This window comes from Scylla paramamosain, chromosome 42 (assembly GCF_035594125.1).
Source record: "Scylla paramamosain isolate STU-SP2022 chromosome 42, ASM3559412v1, whole genome shotgun sequence".
NCBI lineage: Eukaryota > Metazoa > Arthropoda > Malacostraca > Decapoda > Portunidae > Scylla > Scylla paramamosain.
This window is the reverse complement of record NC_087192.1, coordinates 2,030,278-2,050,861: the sequence shown is the minus strand read 5'-3', so window position 1 is coordinate 2,050,861 and position 20,584 is coordinate 2,030,278. Positions and strand designations below refer to the sequence as shown.

The following is a 20,584-nucleotide window of genomic DNA, read 5'->3' as shown; positions in this document are numbered from 1 at the left end:
TCATTACATCATTATTGCTTGGTAATGACGAGGCTGGCACGTGATGACTTCAAGACTGTTACGTGGTTGTCATTGTTGCTAGGAGATTCTCAAGTGGTGACTGCGAAAGTTCATCATGTATTGGATGGCTATAAAATTGTTTCAAAGTTGTTATGAGCTCGTTACGTGGCAGTTAGGAAGTTAAATTTACAGAATTACGCTCGCATTACTCTGCTGAACGAAACAATCTTCTTTACCAACTTTAGATTTGTTTTCAATTAATTTGCTTACCGTTCCATTCGCCAGACTAGCTTTCCGAATACTTCCTCACATCCTCCTTTCCAGTAATACAGATTTGTTACAGTAAGTGAGGGTAAATCAATGACAAACACACTAACATTCACCACAAATAAAACAAAGGCGTATTAATGATAAACACATCATAAGTCTGAGAAGTATAATGAATGCAAGTTATAGTGAACACAACATTCATCAGAGATATACAAACAAACAAACAAACTAATGAACACAACAACACAGAAATAAAATGAAGGCAAACTAATCAGCTCAACAACAGAAAAATAGAAAAATAAAAAAAGCACACTAACGACAAACAAATCAAATCTCACCGCAAAAATAAGTTGAAGAAAGAAAAAAACAAAAAAAAGAGAAAAATAAAGATAAACACACCAGAACAGAATGCAAAATAATGATGAACACAACTCACCAGAGAAATAAGGCGGGAGGCAGCACGTGGCGGGATGCGGGTTACCGAAAACTTACCAAACATTTCGCCTCGTGCTGCTTATCAGTCTTGTGTGTTAGCGTCTCCCATTGTGGTGCTCTAGTGTCACGCACGCTAAAACCAAGCCACGTATCCGAGAACAGTGGTAAAGGAGCAGATATCGCTCTCGCTGCCACGGACACCATCTCACAGTTAGGATACCACTGAAAGACTACGGTGCACTGACGGCGGGGAAACGAGAGTAAATAGAACGTACTGTATGAAGGCAGATTTCATAAACATCTTTATATGCCTATTGGCTAATCAGTCAAACAACTTAAGCCGTTTTGCTTTTGTTTTGCTTGTAGAAAGATTGAGAATATTGAAGAGTTTGGACAGAAGAAGTAAAAGAAAGGAAATTGAAGGAAAGTAGTAGATTAAAGATTGTGGGCAGACCACATTGCTATTTTTATATGAAGTTTTGTGTAACTTTAGCCGTAAATAGATGGTTTCGTTTGATGAATGCATTATTTTGTCGTGTTTTTATTTATTTATGAGGTATTTAATTTAGATAATGACTTTCCATTAACAACAAATAAATGAAGGGACCTATTCTTTCTTTGGTATTTTTTTTTCTTAGTTTTCCTTAACGTATCAAACATTTTTTCTTGTCTTTTTCATATTATTTAGTTTTCTTTACCTTCACTAAAACCACTATAGTTTTCCTTCGTGGGGAATTGCTTATCTTTGACTAAACGCATTACGTCATTTCTTCCTTTTTTCCTTTCATGCAATTTGAAGCAGTCGTGAGATACTTTGACCAGCCATCCCTTTCCGCTGACGTATTTGATTTTCCGTGGCTGACACTGCTCCCTCGCTAGTGCAGTCTTCCTTGTGCTTACTGGAGTGGTTTTCTCTTTCCCAAGTCTGACCTTCGTTTTCTTTGACGCGTTTAGAGGCAGACGTTTATTTTGTATTTTCCTGGTAACCTTTCTATTCGGTATATTTGGTCGTTGTTGCCTTACTCTGTTCTTTTTTCGGGCTTGTTTAGTTGTTATTCTACATTTTGACTGTGATCCGTTGCACGTTATTGTGTAATCTTTCACTTTGACTCTTCTGTTTGCCAGCTTCTTCTTCTTTATTTTCAGAACATTCACCTTCCACCCTTTATCTTTGACGTACTTCAGTCTCTCTTTGATAATAATCTGGGTCGGCGATTCGATCTTTCTGATTCTAGGAGGAGCTTTTTCTTTCCCTCGTCTATTTACGGAGTTTAAATGCTTCTTCACCTGTTGTTTGATCATCTGTTTAAGCTTCTTGTTTTTCGCTTGTTTCTTCTCATCTTTGTCGTGTCTTAGATCTCCTTGGTCATTTATGTCGGTTTCTCGAGTTTTGTTATTAGTTATTTCCATGATTTCATCCTCCTGTTTTGCTTTCCCTTCACACTTTGCGTTGTTTTTCTCCTTAGTCTTCTTGGTTCTGTTCATAGATTTCTTCGCTTCCTTCAGCATCTTCTCCAGCAACTTGATATATTTACTTGAGGTTTGAATCTTCTCTTCAGTTTTTTCCTCACTCGTGTCATCGTCATTTTCATCCTTCCTTGCATTTCCTATTTCATTTTCTCGTCCTTCATCATTCTGGCCCTCCACTTCTTCCAATACTTCATCTTTCTCCTCGTTACTTGGACGGATCTTTTTCTTTTCCTTCTTCATTAGTTTCTTCACTATTTTCTTCATCATTTTCTTTTTTCTCCTTCCTCCTGACTGTTTTTTCTTGTTGGTTCTGTACTGCCGATTCTTCGCAGCTCCAGTAGATTGACAGCGTCCTTTGATGCACACCTGCGGATATTGCACTTCATTAATTGTGCACCTGATAACGTGTGCCTTAATGGACCGTATTCTGAAACACTGCACCGTACCTCCACTATTTCAAAAGGCTCTACATGAAGCTACACAGGTTTTTAGGTGTGTTTTTAAGGTTCTAGTGACAGATTAACATGATTACCAAATTATTATAAGGGAAAACAATATTGAGCATCCGCCTATTTATCTCTGCGGCATCTGAAAATAGTCGTGGTGAGAGAGAAAGGCTTTTCTGAATACGGGCTTATTCTTATGTCTTATGTCATTAGTACAGTCTTAAGCATAGAGTTAACCCTATTTCTGCTTATTAACTTTTTTTTCTTAATCATCTCCAACTGCTTAAACGAATTTTATATTGATTTTAGTAGCAAATTCTCGCAAACAGCTTCTGGAGCGTAGGAAAGACAGCATTAGCCTTCCATTCTCTTATTCTGTTTGCCTCTGCAAACATTATTGTGTTCTGAATATTAACAAGGGACAGTCTTAACAGTTTGAGGGTTGATAGGTCTTAAAAACACAAGCGTGATGAAGATGATTATGCCATGTTACAGTGTATAATCTAAACCTTTATAATAAATGTCAACTCTATGTATATCCATGTACGTACAAACTTTCTTGAATAACAAATAATTCTTAAGTGCAAGCGTAAGAAAGAGGACTATTCTGTATTGCACTTGCACTTAAGACCGTACTAATGACGTATGGTAATAAGGCTGAGGACGCGATGAATGCATGGGTTAACTGACTCTTCTGAATGAGCCACAACAACTGGATCACGAGAGCATCGCTGGAGGGGCCAGGAGGGATCTACTAAATCAAGGTTACGTAAGGTGAGTCTTCAGGTTATGACAAGAAAAAAAAAATGCTAAGTAAAATGTTGAAATAAGTTGATTCAGTGGTGAAAGAAGTTAGTGTGAAAAGCGAAGGATGAAAAATAAAGTTATAAAACGTAAGTGTTTGAAGAATACTACGGAAGGGAATTAGATAGGAGCTGAAAACAAGGTACAGGAAATGCAAATGAGTAAAGGAAGGTAAAGGAAGTGCAAATGAGATACAAATTAATTTCAAACACCATAGGGAAGTGAAAGAAGATACTGGCAAGGGACACGAAGACTAACCTTATGGAAAAAAATGAGTGCAAGTAAACTAGATGTGGGTGAAGAGATTTATATATAGCATGCGAAGTAAAGGTGTCAATGAGGTGATGATACAGAAATTAGAAGGTGCATGAGTGACTGTGGGTAAGAGGAGGGAGAGGATGAGGTGTGAGGAGGAAAGAGGAATAGGGAGTGAGACATGGAGAGGGAACTGGTGAGGATTAGGGAAGGGGGTAGTATAGGGTACTGAAGATGACATGTAAGGGATAGTTAATAAGTAAAGGAGACGGGAGATGAAGGGAAGAAAAGGAGATGGAGAATAAAAGAAGTTGGAATTAAAAGATGAAGGAATGGAACTTAGGAATGGGAGATAGGTATGAGACAATAAACCGGAAATAGGTGATATTAACTGGGTGATACGTGATATTGATGGGACGAAGGTAATGAGGCAAGGGATAGGAGATGGAAAACGTGACAACTGTGAAGCGTCAGGAATGTGGATGAGGCGAGGACAAAGAGAAAGTTGTAGTTGTGACTTGGGTTGTGAGTGGAGGAAACCAAGGAGGAAACTCACCTTGTTACGCCCACAGGTGGTGCCATCTAGGGGAGATACGCCGGGACTCCTTAGCTTCAGTCCCTTGTAGCACCAGATCTCCTGACACACGTTCTGCAGGTCAATGAGTGAAGGTCAAGTGGGGTTACATACACGTATCACGATATAAGACAGAATTTTCCTTGATATATAACCTATTCATTCCACTAAGAAAGGTGTCACACTCATTCCCCGCGGGATGCTCGTTTAAGTGACCCGCGAGGTGACGAGTGATTTTTCAACTCGATACTATTAAACTACTGAACTGCTTAGGCTGTTGTCACTTGAGGGCAGTGCTATTTTATTTTATTTTATTTATTTTCTTATTTTTTTGAATGGCTGTCATAGATGTTGGTACGTGGTTGAGTAGGATTTTTTATTTTTTATTTTTTTTTAGTATGGTTGTGTCATATAAGTTGTTATGTGGTTTGGTGTGACGTGGTTTGGTGTGTTAGGTCTATGATACGGTTGGTTGTGAGGCTCCCGTGACGCTCCTGTGTGGTATGTGGTGTGGCTGGGAGTGATGTGGAGTGTTGAGTGGTAGGGTGTGGTATGGACTGCTATGTGGCTGGAGCTGTGTGGCATGATTGTGGCTTTGTGTCCCTGGTGTGGCTGGACGCTATGTGTGGTGAGGTGTGGTTGGGTGTTGTGTGTGTCATAGTGTGTAGGGTAAGATGTTTTTTTGTGATGTAGCTGGTGTGATGCTGTTTGTGGTGTCGCTGAGTGTGGCATGGTTTCGTGTGGTGTGACTGAGTGTGATGTGGTACTTGTGTGGCTAGTTGTGGTGTGTGGTGTGAAGTAACTGTGTGGCGAGTGTGGGTGTGATATGAGTTGTGCTGCTGGGTGGCTGTGACGTGTGGTGTGATGCGGCTTTGTGAAAAGCAACGTTGTGTTGTGTTAATTACGCAAGACAAATTTTATATGTGAAAGATCAAACAAAACTAAATATTATATTCTTGGTAAATCAGAATGACAGGCAAAAATAATCGTACGTTTCACTCTTGCTGGAATATAATTATGAATCACTAATGGCCCTCAAGACCACCACCACGTGCATAATTGGCACTCGGAATAGTTCGACTTTGACACTGCTTATATATATATATATATATATATATATATATATATATATATATATATATATATATATATATATATATATATATATATATATATATATATATATATATATATATATATATATATATATATATATAAAAGTAATAATAAACTGAGGTTGATGAATGCTTGTGCTTGATCTTCCGGCTTCCTCACCGATGCACGTAAGGATATCATGCCTTCTGCTCTTCTCTTGGCTGTGTAAACGCTGGACTAGAATTACTCTCTTTGGTCAAGTGACACGACAATATGGAAATGGAAGTAATTCCAGCTAACCCAAACTACACATTAATAATGCGGTGTGAATGATTAGTAGCGAGGCTCTCAACGGCTCTAAATGGCTGTCAGACCGTTATGGAATGGAATGTTACTGCAATATTAGTGCACAGGTGCTGATATACAGATAGATAGAGTTAGGCAATACAGATAAGTGACTGATAGAAATGAATACCTAAAAAACAAATACACTACATCATATAGATGCATCGTAAGTATGGTTTTGAAGGGATTCTTTACGACAGCAGTGTTGCTTCAGCAAAGATTCAGTATCATTAATGGAAGAGGCGCCAATGAGAACCAGCCAATGAAAAATAATCGTAATTCTGTATAGTGTGTCATTCTTGTATCTGGTCGGCTAAAGAGTCAGTCTAAAATCGAGATCTTTGATTGGTGCACCTGGTGGGCGCCGCAGTACCGTAGCTCCAAGCTGCAGGAGGGATCCAAAACGGGGTGTGGCTGTAGCTGCTGGAGACAAAGGTTAGGGGTAAGGTTGTGCCATGGCTGGCTTTTCAAGTGAATATTTTGATTCAACACTGTGTACTACGAGATCTACCACAAAGAAAAGGAACCATCAAGCAATGCACGACGACGAGACACGCGACGAGAAGGGGAACACGGAGAGGAAGGAAGAGGCTAAGGAACACAGCAAGAAGAGGAGGCTGGAGAGCATGGAAGGCTGCAGCAGCCATAAGAAGAGGAAGGAAACTGAAGGCTTTGAAGAGGTTAAAGATCGCACCAACAAGAGGAAAGTGGATGAAGGGAAAGAGGATAAGAAACACGGAAAACAGAGGGAAAGGAAGGATGGAAAAGATACGAAGAGAAAAAGGAACACAGAGTATCGTGAACGTCCCATTGTCTGCGTAAAGAAGAGGAAAACTGAGGATATCGAAGAATACGAGAGGCAAAGCAAGAAGAGGAAGACAGAGGATATGGAAGACCACGAGAGGCAGGCCAAGAAGAGGAAGACGGAGGATATGGAAGACCACGAGAGGCAGGCCAAGAAGAGGAAGACGGAGGATTCGAAGGAACAAGAAAGGAAGGCCAAGAAGCGGAGGACCAAGGACTCGACGCAGCACGAGAGACAGGCCAAGAAGAGGAAGACGGAGGATTCGAAGGAACACGAGAGGCAAGCCAAGAAGCGGAGGACCAAGAACTCGACGCAGCAAGGGTGCCAGGTCAAGAAGTGGACGGGGGAGGGCGTCGAGGACATGCTGTGGCTGGAGGTGAAGGCCGAGAGAGTCAGTGGGGAGAAAAGGGACGTGAGCGAGTACTGTCGTATTGATATTGAGATGGGAAACCTGGTGGAGGGGACCGTGCGCGGCCACCCTTGTACTGTTTGCCTCGACTCCGGCGCCGCTGCCTCTGTTATGATGATGTCACTGGCAGAAAGAATGGGTCTTGTCACGGGCGGTGAGAAAAAGGAGAGGAGAGGGTTCAAAACGTACTTCGGAAACGTGAGCTTGGACGTGATCACGCTGGCAGAGGTGGTGATCACCCTGAGGGGCGGCGTGGAGGTCAACACGCCCGTAAAGGTGTTTCCAAAGGAGATGGAGGATCGCTACCCCGTTGACATCCTAATTCTGTCCATGAACCGCCTGCACGAAGCCGAGATACTGCAGGAGTTCCATCCCGACGGCAGCGGCAGCCTGTTTCTGCGTCACCCTGAACGTCTGCGGCGGAGACCTCCATGGGGCCTAGGGAAAGTGTACACTTTCGGTCTACGAACACTGGACAGCGATGAGCCGCTGACGGTGCTGGTGGACACAGGCTCCTCAGTGATCCTTCGTGTGTCAAAGACCGGCCAGGAGAACGTGACGCGCCTGACGGGCAAGTGTATGGAGCCGCCGCCACAAGTCTTCCTGCACTTTGGACACGGCACGGGCGCAGTGCTGGACGTGGTGTCAAAACCACTGCGTAAAACCGACGACTTCACGTGTGGAAGAGGACTGTTCTACCCGTTATCGGCTGTGATGGACTACATTGACTCTTCCATCACCTTCAGGCTGGGCAGGGAACATTACAAGTTTGCTTTCTACCCACGCTACACTGGACTGCGCGCCGCACACCTTTTCCGTGAGCCTCTGCCTTCCACTCACGCAGCCTGAGAGTGCACGCCGCCCACCTCTCCCTCCTGCCTCTGTCCGCACTGCCTTTCAAAGTACGCAACAGAGAAAGAGAGAGAGAAGAGAAAAAAAAAGTAAAAAAAAGAAATAAAAGTAAAAAAAATAAAAAGGAAATAATGAAAAAGTGTAAAAAACAAAATAGAAATAGAAAAATAGAAAGTAAGATAATAATAATAATAATGATAATAATAATAATAATAATAATAATAATAAATCATGAAGTAAAATAAAAAAAAAACAAAAAAAATGAAAAAAAAAGTGAAAACAAGACAAAAATAAAGAGAAAATAGACAAAAGAAATGGAAAATACACACAAAAAGATAGCAAAAAAAAAAAATATCATTTTGATATAGATATGAATGACGTAGATGTCTAAAGTATAACCTCTGCCCTGACTGGACTTCAAAATATAAAAAAAAAAAAAATAAATAAAAAAAATCAAATAAAAATGAACAGATAAAATAAATAAAAGATAAAGAAGATAGAAAGGAAAATGATCAATGCATGTAAATATAGATGTCAATAAGAATCCTCCGCCCTCAGTGACCTTGAAAATATATAGGAAAAAAAAAAAAAGCTAACAAACAACAAAAACAATAACTGTTACAATGGATGTCCATAAGTAGTGGTGACATTAGGTCGCCGCTAGTGTGCAATATTATAACGTGAATCGCGTCTAAGGAGTCAGTTTGCCTCCAAGTCATACTCTGTAGCCTTGTGCGGGGATGTGCCGCCAGCTCGTCACCCACAGGAATGCTAATCTAGTGAAAAGGGCGGGTTGCAACCGCCGCCTACGCCATACACAATGACGCGATTTTAGTGAAGAGAAGGGAGGGCTGCAGCCGCCGCCGCCACCGCCGCCGCCCCTGCCACAATACTCAATTATGCGAGTTTATTTTTTTTTTTAATGCAAGAAGGCCACTGGCCAAGGGCAACAAAAGACTGTATATAAAAAGAGGCTCACTTAATGCCAGGTCCCATAGAGAATTCCAAATAGAATAATCAAATAATGGAATAGAGTCTTGAAACCTCTCTCTCTTGAAAGAGTTCAAGTCATAGGAAGGTGGAAATATAGAAGCAGGCGGGGAGCTCCAGAGCTTACCGAGAAAGTGATGAATGACTGAGAATACAGGTTAACTTTTGCATTAGAAAAGTGGATAGAATAGGGGTGAGAAAAAGAAGAAAGTGTTGTGCATCGAGGCCGGGGGGAGGAGGGGAGGCATGCAGTTAGCAAGATCAGAAGAGCGGTTAGCATGAAAATAACGGGAGAAGACAGCTTAAGATGCAACATTGAGGCGATGAGAGAGAGGTTGAAGACAGTCAGTTAGAGGAGAGGAGTTGATGAGACTAAAAGCTTTTGATTCCACCCTGTCTAGAAGAGCGGTATGAGTGGAAATCCCCCAAGGATACTCCATACATGGACAGATGAGGCCTTTGTACAGAGCTAGCAGCTGGGTATGGGGGGGTGGGGGGATGAGAAAGACTGGCGGAGAAGACTCAGAACACCTAACTTCATAGAAGCTGTTTTAGCCAGAGATGAGATGTGAAGTTTCCAGTTTAGATTATTGCTCTGCACCAATTATAAATTTCAGAGAGATCAGAACTCAGGCATTCTTTGGCTTCTCTGCGTGAACTGTTTACTTCCTGAAGGATTGGACGTATACGAAACGGCGTGGAAAAGTGCAGGGTGGTAGCATCAACGTAAGAGTGGATAGGATAAGTTGTTTGGTTTAGAAGATCATTGATGAATAATAACAAGAATGTGGGTGAAAGGACAGAACCCTGAGGAACACCACTGTTAATAGATTTAGGAGAAGAACAGTGACCGTCTACCACAGCAGCAATAGAACGGTCATAAAGGAAACTTGAGATGAAGTTACAGAGAGAAGGATGGAAGCCGTAGGAGGATAATTTGGAAATCAAAACTTTGTGCTAGACTCTATCAAAAGCTTTTGATATGTCTAAGGCAACAGCAAAAGTTTTACCAAAATCTTTAGAAGAGGATGACGAAGGCTCAGTAAGGAAAGCTAGAAGGCCTCGACGAAACTCATCCTTGCGAACAGATAGAAGGTTGTAAAGTGATAGATTTTTAAGAATCTTCCTGTTGAGGATGGATTGAAAAAAAAATTAGATAAGCAGGAAATTAAAGCAACAGGACGGTAGTCTGAAGGATTAGAACGGTCACTCTTTTTAGGAAAAGGCTGAATGTAGACAAACTTCCAACAAGAAGGAAAGCTAGATGTTGATAGACAGAGTTGAAAGAGTTTGACTTGGCAACTCTTTCAGCTTACCTGTCCTTCTTGCTGGAAGTTTGCCTACATTCAGCCTGTTCCTAAAAAGGGTGACCGTTCTAATCCCTCAGACTACCGTCCTATTGCTTTAATTTTCTGCCTATCTAAAATTTTTGAATCTATCCTCAACAGGAAGACTCTTAAACATCTATCACTTCAAAACCTTCTATCTGATCGCCAGTATGCTTTCCGTCAAGGTTGCTCTATTGGTGAACTTCTGGCTTTCCTTACTGAGTATTGGTCATCCTCTTTTAGAGATTTTGGTGAAATTACTGCTGTTGCCTTAGACATATCAAAAGCTTTTGATAGAGTTTGGCACAAAGCTTTGATTTCCAAACTACCCTCCTACGGCTTCTATCCTTCTCTCTGAAACTTCATCTCAAGTTTCCTTTCTGACCGTTCTATTGCTGCTGTGGTAGACGGCAACTGTTCTTCTCCTAAATCTATTAACAGTGGTGTTCCTCAGGGTTCTGTCCTGTCACCCACTCTTTTCCTATTATTCATCAATGATCTTCTAAACCAAAATTCTTGTCCTTTCCACTCCTACACTGATGATACTACTCTGCACTTTTCCACGTCTTTCCAGAGACGTCTAACCCTTCAGGAAGTAAGCAGTTCACGCAGGGAAGCCACAGAACGCCTGACTTCTGATCTCTCTAAAATTTTTGATTGGGGCAGGGCAAATTGGTATTGTTCATTGTCTCAAAAACTCAATTCCTCCATCTATTAACTCGACACAACCTTCCAGACAACTATCCCCTCTTCTTCAGTGACACTCAACTGTCCCCCTCTTCTACACTGAACATCCTCGGTCTGTCCTTTTCTTATAATCTAAACTAGAAACTTCACATCTCATCTCTAGCTAAAACAGCTTCTATGAAGTTAGGTGTTCTGAGACGTCTCCGCCAGTTTTTCTCACCCTTGCAGCTGCTGACTCTGTACAAGGGCCTTATCCGTCCATGTACGGAGTATGCTTTACATGTCTGGGGGGTTCCACTCATACTGCTCTTCTAGACAGGGTGGAATCAAAAGCTTCTCGTCTCATCAACGCCTCTCCCCTAACTGACTGTCTTCAGCCTCTTTCTCATCGCTGCAATGTTGCATCTCTAGTTATCTTCTACTGCTACTTTCATGCTAACTGCTCTTCTGATCTTGCTAACTGCATGCCTCCCCCGTCCCTCGGCCTGGCTACACAAGACTTTCTTTTTTCTCTCACCCCTATTCTGTCCACTTCTCTAATGCAAGAGTTAACCAGTATTCTCAGTCATTCATCCCTTTCTCTATTAAACTCTGGAACTCCCTGCCTGATTATCTATTTCCACCTTCCTATGACTTGAATTCCTTCAAGAGGGAGGTTTCAAGATACTTATCCTTCAATTTTTTACTACCGCTTCGAAGCCTATTCGGGGACGGGCATCTCAGTGGGCTTTTTTTTTTTTTTATTGCCCTTTGGCTGGTGTCCCTCCTACATAAAAAAAAAAAAAGTGCAAGCATGGAGGCACAGTTTGAGAGAGCAATAGAAGGGACTCCATCAGGTCCATAAGCCTTCTGAGGACTTAGGCCAGTGAGGGCATGGAAAACATCACTGAGAAGGATTTTAATGGGTAGCATGAAGTATTCAGAGGGTGGAGAAGAGAAAGGAACAAGCCCTGAATCATCCAAGGTAGGGTTTTTAGCAAAGGTTTGAGCGAAGAAAATATGAAGAAGAAATATGTGAGATGGCAGTGGTGCCATCAGGTTGAAATAAAGGAGGGAAAGATGAAGAAGCAAAGTTATTGGAGATGTTTCTGGCTAGGCGCCAGAAGTCACGAGAGGAGTTAGATCTTGAAAGATTTTGACACTTCTATTAATGAAGGAGTTTTTTGGGTAGTTGGAGAGCAGACTTGGCATGATACTGGACAGAATTATAAAGCACATGAGATTCAGGTGATGGAAGGCTCAAGTACCCTTTATGGGCCACCTCTCTATCATGTATAGCACGAGAACAAGCTGTGTTCAACCAAGGTTTGGAAGGTTTAAGTTGAGAGAAAGAGTGAGGAACGTACTCCTCCATGCCAGACACTCTCACCTCTGTTATGCACTCGGCACACAAAGACGGGTCTCTGACACAGAAGCAGTAGTCATTCCAGGGAAAATCAGCAAAATACCTCCTCAGGATCACTTTCTTTCTGTGGTCCGTGTTTTATTTTTTCACTTATTTATATTTTAGATAAACTCTTACATTTGTATTTTCTGGACGATTTTTATATGCACTTCTGGTGGTCGGACAATCATTCTTCTTTAATGTTGAGTTTGTTAATTTGCGCTTTTAAATTATTATTATTATTTTTATATAATTACTCCTTTTCTTTTACTTTTCTTTTCCTTACGCTATTTTGCCTCTCCTCCTTTTAGATAATGATCCTCGTGACTGACTCATCTTTGATGCCGCACGTGACTTATGGTGACAACAGTAATGCTAGCAACAGTAGCACCTGAAAGTCTGCACCGTCAGGACGACACACTCACAGGCTGGTGGTCGGGGGCGTGGCTCCAGCCCTTGCCGAACATGTAGTGGCACTGCTGGTCCGCGTCAAACTTCCTGCCGGGGAGCACCTCGTCTGGGATGGGATAGGTCAGCATGCCGCCGCCGCCCTCCTCCGCCAGACACGTCCCTCTGATCCGTAATAAAGAACTCTGTGATATTTGTGTGGCTGATCTATACCTTTATTCTGCATTCCTTTTATTGGTATACTCTGGGAATATTTGCCTTGTGTATTTCTTCTCACACTGACTTGAATTTCAATAGGAAGGTTTCAAGACACTTCTCAAATTTTTAATAATCCATTTTTGACTGTACTCGATTGAGACAGGCGCCTTCACTAGCTTTTCTTTTTATAACTTTTTTTTGTTGCCTCTACCTGGGGTCTATCTTACATGAATTAATTTACGAGCGTAGATGAGGTTTTAAGGAATATGGTCTCTGGGATCACATTAAGACAAGCCACCACAGCGATTTTTGAGATGGGCCAGTTTAAATTATTAGGTTAGGTTGGATTAAGTTAGATTATATTATACAACTGAATACAATTTACAAACCTAAGCTAACCTGATTTAACATGTCCTGACTCAACCCAAAACAGCTGGAGTGCCTCATCTCACATAAGAACAAAAACACATGAAAGCAAGGGAAGCTGCAAGAAGTCATCGGGCCTACACGTGACAATCTCCGTAAAAAAAGAAAAGAAAAAAAAGAAAAGAAAAAAAGAAAGAAAAAAGCACGACCATTTCCACCAATCATTCCCATCCACACCTTTACGCATTCCTATTTTTGGCTGCTGCTCGCCTTCCCCTTGCAATCTACTCGTAATTAAAATGAATCACATGTTCTTTTTTGGCTGCCGTCTCATTCTTACATAAACTCGCTCTTTTACTGTATATTCTTGTTGTAAGTAGAGTTTGATTAACCCTTTCACTGTTGTACAATATTTTCACACAACCATCAATGATTATCTTGACACTTGCACTACAGTTTGTTAAATACGGAGTTGTGTAGCTTATAAAGGACAATATTAAATCTCCTATTCTCTATTTCTGTCTGTTCATGCAAATAATTTCTTTCAGTGTTTTGAATGCTAACAAAGAACGACTAGTGTAGCAGTGAAAGGATTAACAGAGTTTGTCCTGTTGCCAGCCCGCACCTGACAATACTGTAACTTGATATGAATCGTTGGTGCTTTCCTGTTTCCTGTCCTTTCTTTGTAATCTCTATTGTTCATGTTTGTTGTCCTTTCTATGTAATCTGTTATTCATCTTACTTGTCCTTTGTCTAATCTGTTATTCGTGTTTGTTGTCCTTTCTATGTACTCTCTATGATATTCCATTCAAGAGACTCACTGCTTGCGGAGGAAGTCCCTGAGTTGTTTCTTGGAGCAGGAGGACCACGTGTGGCCGCCGTCGTTGAGTGAGGTGGCCATGAGGTGGCCCGTCTTGCTGCAGGTCGCCGCTGTCTTCTCCCCGTCGTGCACCAGGTTCATGCTACGGTCAAGGTCAGGCAAAATTAGGGACCATATTCTGAAACATTTCTGTACGCATCTCCACTGCTTTCAATGAACTCTACTTAAAGTGATAAAGAATTTTGAGTTTTTTTTTTATGGTTCTAGTCACAGATTAAGAGATTTCAACACCAGTAGCGGGACAAACGCTCTCAAGAACCTGGATAAGCATCTCTGTTCCATCCGAAAATTGTCATGGTGAGAGAGGAAAGCGTTTCTGAACACCTGTCCGGCTCAGATCACGTCAGGTTAAATCAGAAGAACAGATACCAGGGAACTCATATGCCTGTAAGCCTTTGATTGCTGGCTAGTGACTGTTGACATCTTTTTACTTGACTTCAATACCTTTAGACCAGTGGTTCTTAATCTGTGGGCCATGGGCAGTTCTCAGGGTGCCCACGGACATCTTGTAAGCCAGTATAAAAACATGCTTACCTATTATCACCTGTCATACACATTCATTCTTGTAACTGAAATTCGTGTCTCATTTCATATCTACCTATTACCTCTCGTCATCCCCATTCATCTAATAGACTTGCTCACTCACCTGTGTCCCATTTCATGCGCAATGGTGAAGGCTGAGGTGAACTTGGTGCCCTCTACGATGGAGCAGGAGTGTCTGTGCGAACACATACCCCCGATGAAGGACATGCCCGTGGTGGAGGTGTACTGGGGCTCGTCGGAGTACAGGTCCACCCCCGTCAGGAGCAGCGCGTGGTCCCAATGCTTTGCCTGACGCTGGGGTGGTGTGGTGAGTGTAAGTTTTGTTAAGATTTGGGTCTCTCTCTCTCTCTCTCTCTCTCTCTCTCTCTGTGTGTGTGTGTGTGTGTGTGTGTTTAGTAGGAGGTATACACTTCATGTACACACACGCAGACGAACACACACCTCCGTACTCACACTGGTGTAGTACTTACGTACATCACACACACACACACACACACACACACACACTTAATTTCTTTTAGTCTCTATATGTAGTTTCACAATCTACGTACACTGTATAATGAATTTTAAAGAAATGAAAATAAATAAGTAGATAGATAGATAGATAGATAGGTAGATAGATAGATAGATAGATAGACAGATAGATAAATAGATAGATAAATAAATAAATAAGATCAACATAGAACGTGCTAAAAAAAGTAATGAGGGAACTGTTATGCTCACTTGCGGTTCACAACTCTTTACAAACGTCTCGGGGGTCTTACCTTAACATTACTCAGGTTCTCGTGGAATTAATCAGGATATTCAAGAGTATTTTTCATGATTATAGCGATACTTTAACGAGTATTCTATGTTATTAATGGGGAAAAAACGTACAACACCACTTCCTTCCTTACCTTGCTGGTGCTCTCCGCCTGCCAGACACAGAAGTTACCAAGGTACGCGTTGCCGTCCCCAGCAGCCTCGCTCACCACCCCAGCACCCAAGAACTTCAGCTTCCTCACTACTAACTTCACGCTCACGGCACCAAGACTGGGGTCGGAGAAGACACGATTCACCTGAGGAGAAGGAGGAGGAAGGGAAAGAAGACAAGAACAAGAAGAGAAAGAGGAGGAGGAGGATGAGGGGGAGGAGGAAGAGAATGAGGAGGAAGAGGAGGAAGAGGAGGAGGAGGAAGAGGAGGAAGAGGAGAAGGAGGAGGAGGAGGAGGAGGAAGAGGACGAGGATAAGGAGGACGAGGAGTAGAACAAGGAATAAGAAAAGGAGTTTAACGAAGAGGAGAAGGAGGAGAACAAGGTAGAATAATAAAAGGAGGAAGAGTAAGAAGAGGAAGAGGAGAACAAAGAAGAATACGAAAAGGAGGAAGAGAAGTTGAAGAAGAAGGAGGAGGAGAAGGAGGAAAAGAAACAATTAATCAAAAAAATCTAGAATAGAATAAAAAAAAATCATAAACTAATCGTACTTTTCTTTCATCTACACGCACAAACACACAAACCTTCGACTTCCCTCATTTACAACATAAGCACTGGCTATACGGTGCTGGCCTTCTGTGCTCGAACGCCCGCATTACTTCACTATGCATCACGTTAACAATGCCCGACTCAAGTTTCTGCAATACTCACCACGTTAAGAAGAGTCATCACGATCTCCTCTGCTTTCTTCTTTGGGTTTGCGGTGGGATAGCGCTTCTTGACGTGGGACACCAGAGAGTCGTCTATATACACCGCCAGCTCCATCATATACTTGCTTGGGCTTTTCCCTGTCACTCGTCGCCTCACCGCCCTCGTCCTTCTGTGGCCCAGGACGTGTGTGTGCACCTCCACTGCTGGTGTGTGGGGCGTCTCAGCGTGTGCGTCGCTCCATACTCTTGTGAGGTTTGCAGTGTCTAGAGGAGGGTATATCGTTCAATCCTGCCACTGGTGATGAGTTCGAGGCTTAATATTTCATTTGACAGGTACTAGAAAGTTCAAACTACTCGATTTCTCCTTCTGCTGCCACTGGTGTCTCGGAATTATACGCTAAACTTGCTCTATGACAGTTTGTAAGTTCAAGGAGGGGCCATGGTAGTCATAGGGTTAACTACCATATTCTGAGACACTTCCGCGCCGCACCTCCACTACTACTAAAAAAAAAAAAAGAAAGAAAGAAAAAAAGCTATATTTGAAGTTACGATTGTTTTTATGGATTTTTTTTTTTATCATTCTAGTAACAAATTAACAGGATTTTTACATCATTAACAGGAGAAATAAGCTTGAGAACCCGGCTAAAAATGATCATGGTGGCCTTTGAAAATAGTACTGAGAAAGCAAGAGGCAACGTTTTCTTGATGTTCTGTAAAAAGTGTCTCATGGTTTTCACGAACAAACATTAATTCTTTAACAGCTGTGATTTCTCCTTAAACTTGATGAAATACTGTGGGGCAAGTTTATTAATCCAAAGACATCAATGAAAGGAGAACGAGTAATCATGTAAGAACCTTCAAGACGCTCGCTGCAAATCAAATAACAGGTGTCATATGACCATTAAGGTACAGGTGATGTTAATGTGACAGATCAAAAAACTTATAAGAGGAGCTGAGTGACTGGTTGATTTAACCCTTTAAATTTATGGCTTCTCAACTTGAATTAAATGGTGTGGTGCAAGTTTGTGCATCATTTCCAAAGACACAACTGACAGGAAAACGAATGATTGAATAGTTGGAACATTTTAGAGCATGTATAGTTGTTTCTGCTCAGCGAACTCCTTTAGAATGACTCAAATTAAGTAAATGTGCCATATTGTCTTTTGCTGTTAAAAGATTGCACGGCCGCAATAACAGGATCATGTCTTTTTGGGTTACGCAGTTATTTCTGTTTAGTGAAATCATATACAATGCCTCAAATTAGGTAACAAGTGTCAATTTTTTACGATTGAAATTTTAGAGGGTTACAATAACAGCGTGATATGGCAACGCACATGAATAGACTAGCTGACCTGACGTGGTTGTAGGGGCAAGACTGAAGGGGAAGATGACCAAGAGAGGAGAGTCTGGATCTCCGTGGGGATAAGGCCGGTGGTGGCGGTGGTGCTGCTGTCGTGGTGGCGGCGCTAGTTCCTCCACCCGGTAGTTCTTCCCGCCGTGCAGAAGGAGGCCGCTCTGAGATGAGGAGGAGAGAGGTTTGCCAGTGACTCTCCACGTGCGGGAATCCTTAATGGTACTCATTGTAAGCAATATTCAAGTCAGTCTTCCTGCTTGTCACAAAATACATAAAACAAAAGAACATGGGGCAGGCTGCAAGAAACCAATACGCCCACACGTGGGTTTCTCTGTATAAAACATATACTATATTCACCTGTGATCTCTACCCACCAGTCTGTCTAATTTTCTCTTACTGCTTCCTGTTGACTGCTTAACAACCTGATCACCGAGTCTATTCCAAACATGTAGTACCTCGTTTGAGAACTAATTTCTCCGAACTCATTTTAAATTTAACCATATGAAGCTAAAACCCATTACTTCCTACCCTGCCCTGATCACTAACCCTAAAAGCCTTGCCTACATCTCCCTGATTATGTCCCCTTTGCTACCTGAAGACTAGTGCCTGCAGCTTGTCCTTGCAAAGCAGCAGTGACGTCTCTACAAGATAAGCTTCATTTGTTTCCCCGTACACAGAGACAGACATACGAGTAAGCCCGTATTCAGAAACGCTGTTCTCTCACCACGACTATTTTCAAAGGCCACAGAGATGATTAGCCGGGTTCTCAAGACTGTTTCTGCAGTGTAAATATCTTATTAATCTGTCACACGAACCGTAAAAACACTCTTAAAAATCTGTTTAATTTTTAACCGGAGCGTTTTGGAAGAAGTCGTTGTGCGGCATAGAAGTGTTTCATGCAGAATGTGGTCAATAAAGTAATCTACAGCAGCCGTTCTTCCATTTCCCCTCCCAGCGTACATACAGCCGCCTGCTCTCAACACCCACCAGGCCAGCACTTAACACCCACCAGGCCGTCGCAGGTGGACATCACGGCCCAGGAGACAGACGAGCCACCGGAGTAGAAGCAGTCAGTGAGTAGCTGCTCCTCGTCCCCTGCTGTTGATGCGTTCTGGAACCTGAAAGCACGGACATGATCATAAAGAGAGCTAAATAAGTGTGCTTCAAGTGAATTGAGGTGATAGGCAGTGGCGAAGAAGAAGAAGAGGAAGGAGAATGTGTGCACAGTGAGTGGTGAAGAATGAAAATGACGTGTTTCTTGACAGACAGGAATGATTCACTACGATTCACAGGTCACGATTAAATACGAAGATAAATCAATATGTTTCAGGTGAGTTAAGTTGATTGGGAGTGGTGTGTGAGGGAAGGTGTACGCGGTGAGTAGTAAGGAATGAAAGGCGACGTGTTTTTTGACAGACAGCAGTGACTCACCGAGACTCAAGATCTGGCGCAGCGATGCTGTTCTTCTCCAAGACGAGTTCTACATGGCCAGGCGGCAGGGGAAGGTGAAGACGAAGAGAGGAGCCGGTGTTGACCTCCCGCCTGGTCCGCTGTGTCCCCGCCGCTCCTGCCTCCCACCGCAACACTCGGTAACCCTCCGCTGTGCACACCAACCTCATCAGTAATTCATAACAACAGAAGAGTCTCGAAATGGTCTTATGCAGAAAGGCAATAATATCAGCGTAGGCCCGAGCACAGCATGTATGTTGTAATGGCTAGACGTTTCGATGTTAAACTGAAGTCTTTAGAACAGTAATTAAACAAGATAAAAATAAGTATACAAGTAAATATGAATAAGAAAATAGAAAATATGATAAAATAAATTAGATTAATAACAATGCACCTTGAATTCAGTTGCACATCCACAAAGAAACGAAGAAAAAACAAGCCGCAGCAGATCTGTCTACTCTTACCTCATTCCAACAGATTTGCTACACTATCTACACGAATGGCACAGTGCACAGGTGACAACCACAGGTAAACCTAAACTAGTGTCCCCTCAGCGCAGGCCACACTCCGAGACTTACCTTCAGGATGGCGGGAAAAGAGGGCATCCTCCTCCTGCGGCGTCAGCGGGGCTCCTGTGTCAGCCAGCACCACCTGAAACAATTGGAACTTAAGCTTTCAAACTCACATTTCCTTAGAGAGGCGTAGGTTAAGAGAGGACGTTATAGAGGTCTGTAAGTGGTATAGGGATGTAACAGAGTGACGTAAACAAAACTAACAAGGTCAGTAATCTGGATAGGATAAGAATAACGAATTAAAGCTTGATAACGTTAAGCTTGAAACAGAGACAACAAGAAATTAGTTCTCAAATAGAGTGTTAGATGAGTGGAATAGACTCAGTAATTAAGTTGTTAGTGCCGAGTCATTAGTGAGCTTTAGAAAATGATTAGACAAATTTATACATGGAATGATAAGTGAAAACAAGTAGGTGTGCCTCATAAAGGAACTGCCACGTGTAGGCCTGATGACTTTTTTGCAACTTCCCTTGTTTTCTCTTGTTGTTACGTAATACCTTGCCTCGGACATGTGGGCCGCAGCAGATCGACATCCCTTATTTTCCATTTCACTCATTATCGCCTCTTCTTATAGGCGCTGTATGATGCCCTGGTTGTGGCGCCTTATACTTAACCCTTTCATTGCAATACGCAACAATTCACACCACGTAAAAACTAAGTATGAAACCTTAATAAGCATCCACAAGAAAGACCGGATAACAAAAAAAAAAAAAAAAAGAAAAAGAAAATGCAGTTTCTGGCCAGTACAATGTTTGAAGGGGTCTGTGGAACAAGAAAAGATGTCTCAGAGTGGTTAGTAATTAAGGAAAGATGTGGTAAATAGCAGTGAAAGGGTTAATCCATGCATCACTTCCCTTCCTTCCCCTCCCCGTCACCCTTCCCCATGCAGACTGTAGCCAAGCCGGAACAGCCATCGAGGTGACCCAAATAGACTCGAGCGCCCAGTGAACAGGTGTGGGTCGTCAACATCTCGCAGCGTCCGGGATGCAAGTGACGTGCAGAGACAAGCTGGTGGGCGATAACACAGGTGAAGGGCAGCTTCTC

General features: G+C 42.3%; 1 protein-coding gene across 2 annotated transcripts in view; it reads right to left on the bottom strand.

Annotated features, from left to right (window-relative positions):
* Positions 1–762: 762 nt before the first annotated feature.
* LOC135093220 (A disintegrin and metalloproteinase with thrombospondin motifs 16-like) overlaps positions 763–20,584 on the bottom strand; it is a 27,516-nt gene continuing 7,694 nt past the window's right edge. For both annotated transcript variants that reach the window (XM_063992207.1, XM_063992206.1), the window contains exons 2-12: positions 19,547–19,619; positions 18,951–19,119; positions 18,529–18,637; positions 17,518–17,680; positions 16,167–16,429; positions 15,441–15,602; positions 14,648–14,838; positions 13,943–14,083; positions 12,575–12,722; positions 4,237–4,329; positions 763–2,541 (exon numbers count right to left, since the gene is read on the bottom strand). In XM_063992207.1, coding sequence (XP_063848277.1) covers positions 1,390–2,541; positions 4,237–4,329; positions 12,575–12,722; positions 13,943–14,083; positions 14,648–14,838; positions 15,441–15,602; positions 16,167–16,429; positions 17,518–17,680; positions 18,529–18,549 — 2,334 coding nt within the window. In that variant the 5' untranslated portion in view covers positions 18,550–18,637; positions 18,951–19,119; positions 19,547–19,619 and the 3' untranslated portion in view covers positions 763–1,389. The remainder of the gene's footprint in view (positions 2,542–4,236; positions 4,330–12,574; positions 12,723–13,942; positions 14,084–14,647; positions 14,839–15,440; positions 15,603–16,166; positions 16,430–17,517; positions 17,681–18,528; positions 18,638–18,950; positions 19,120–19,546; positions 19,620–20,584) is intronic.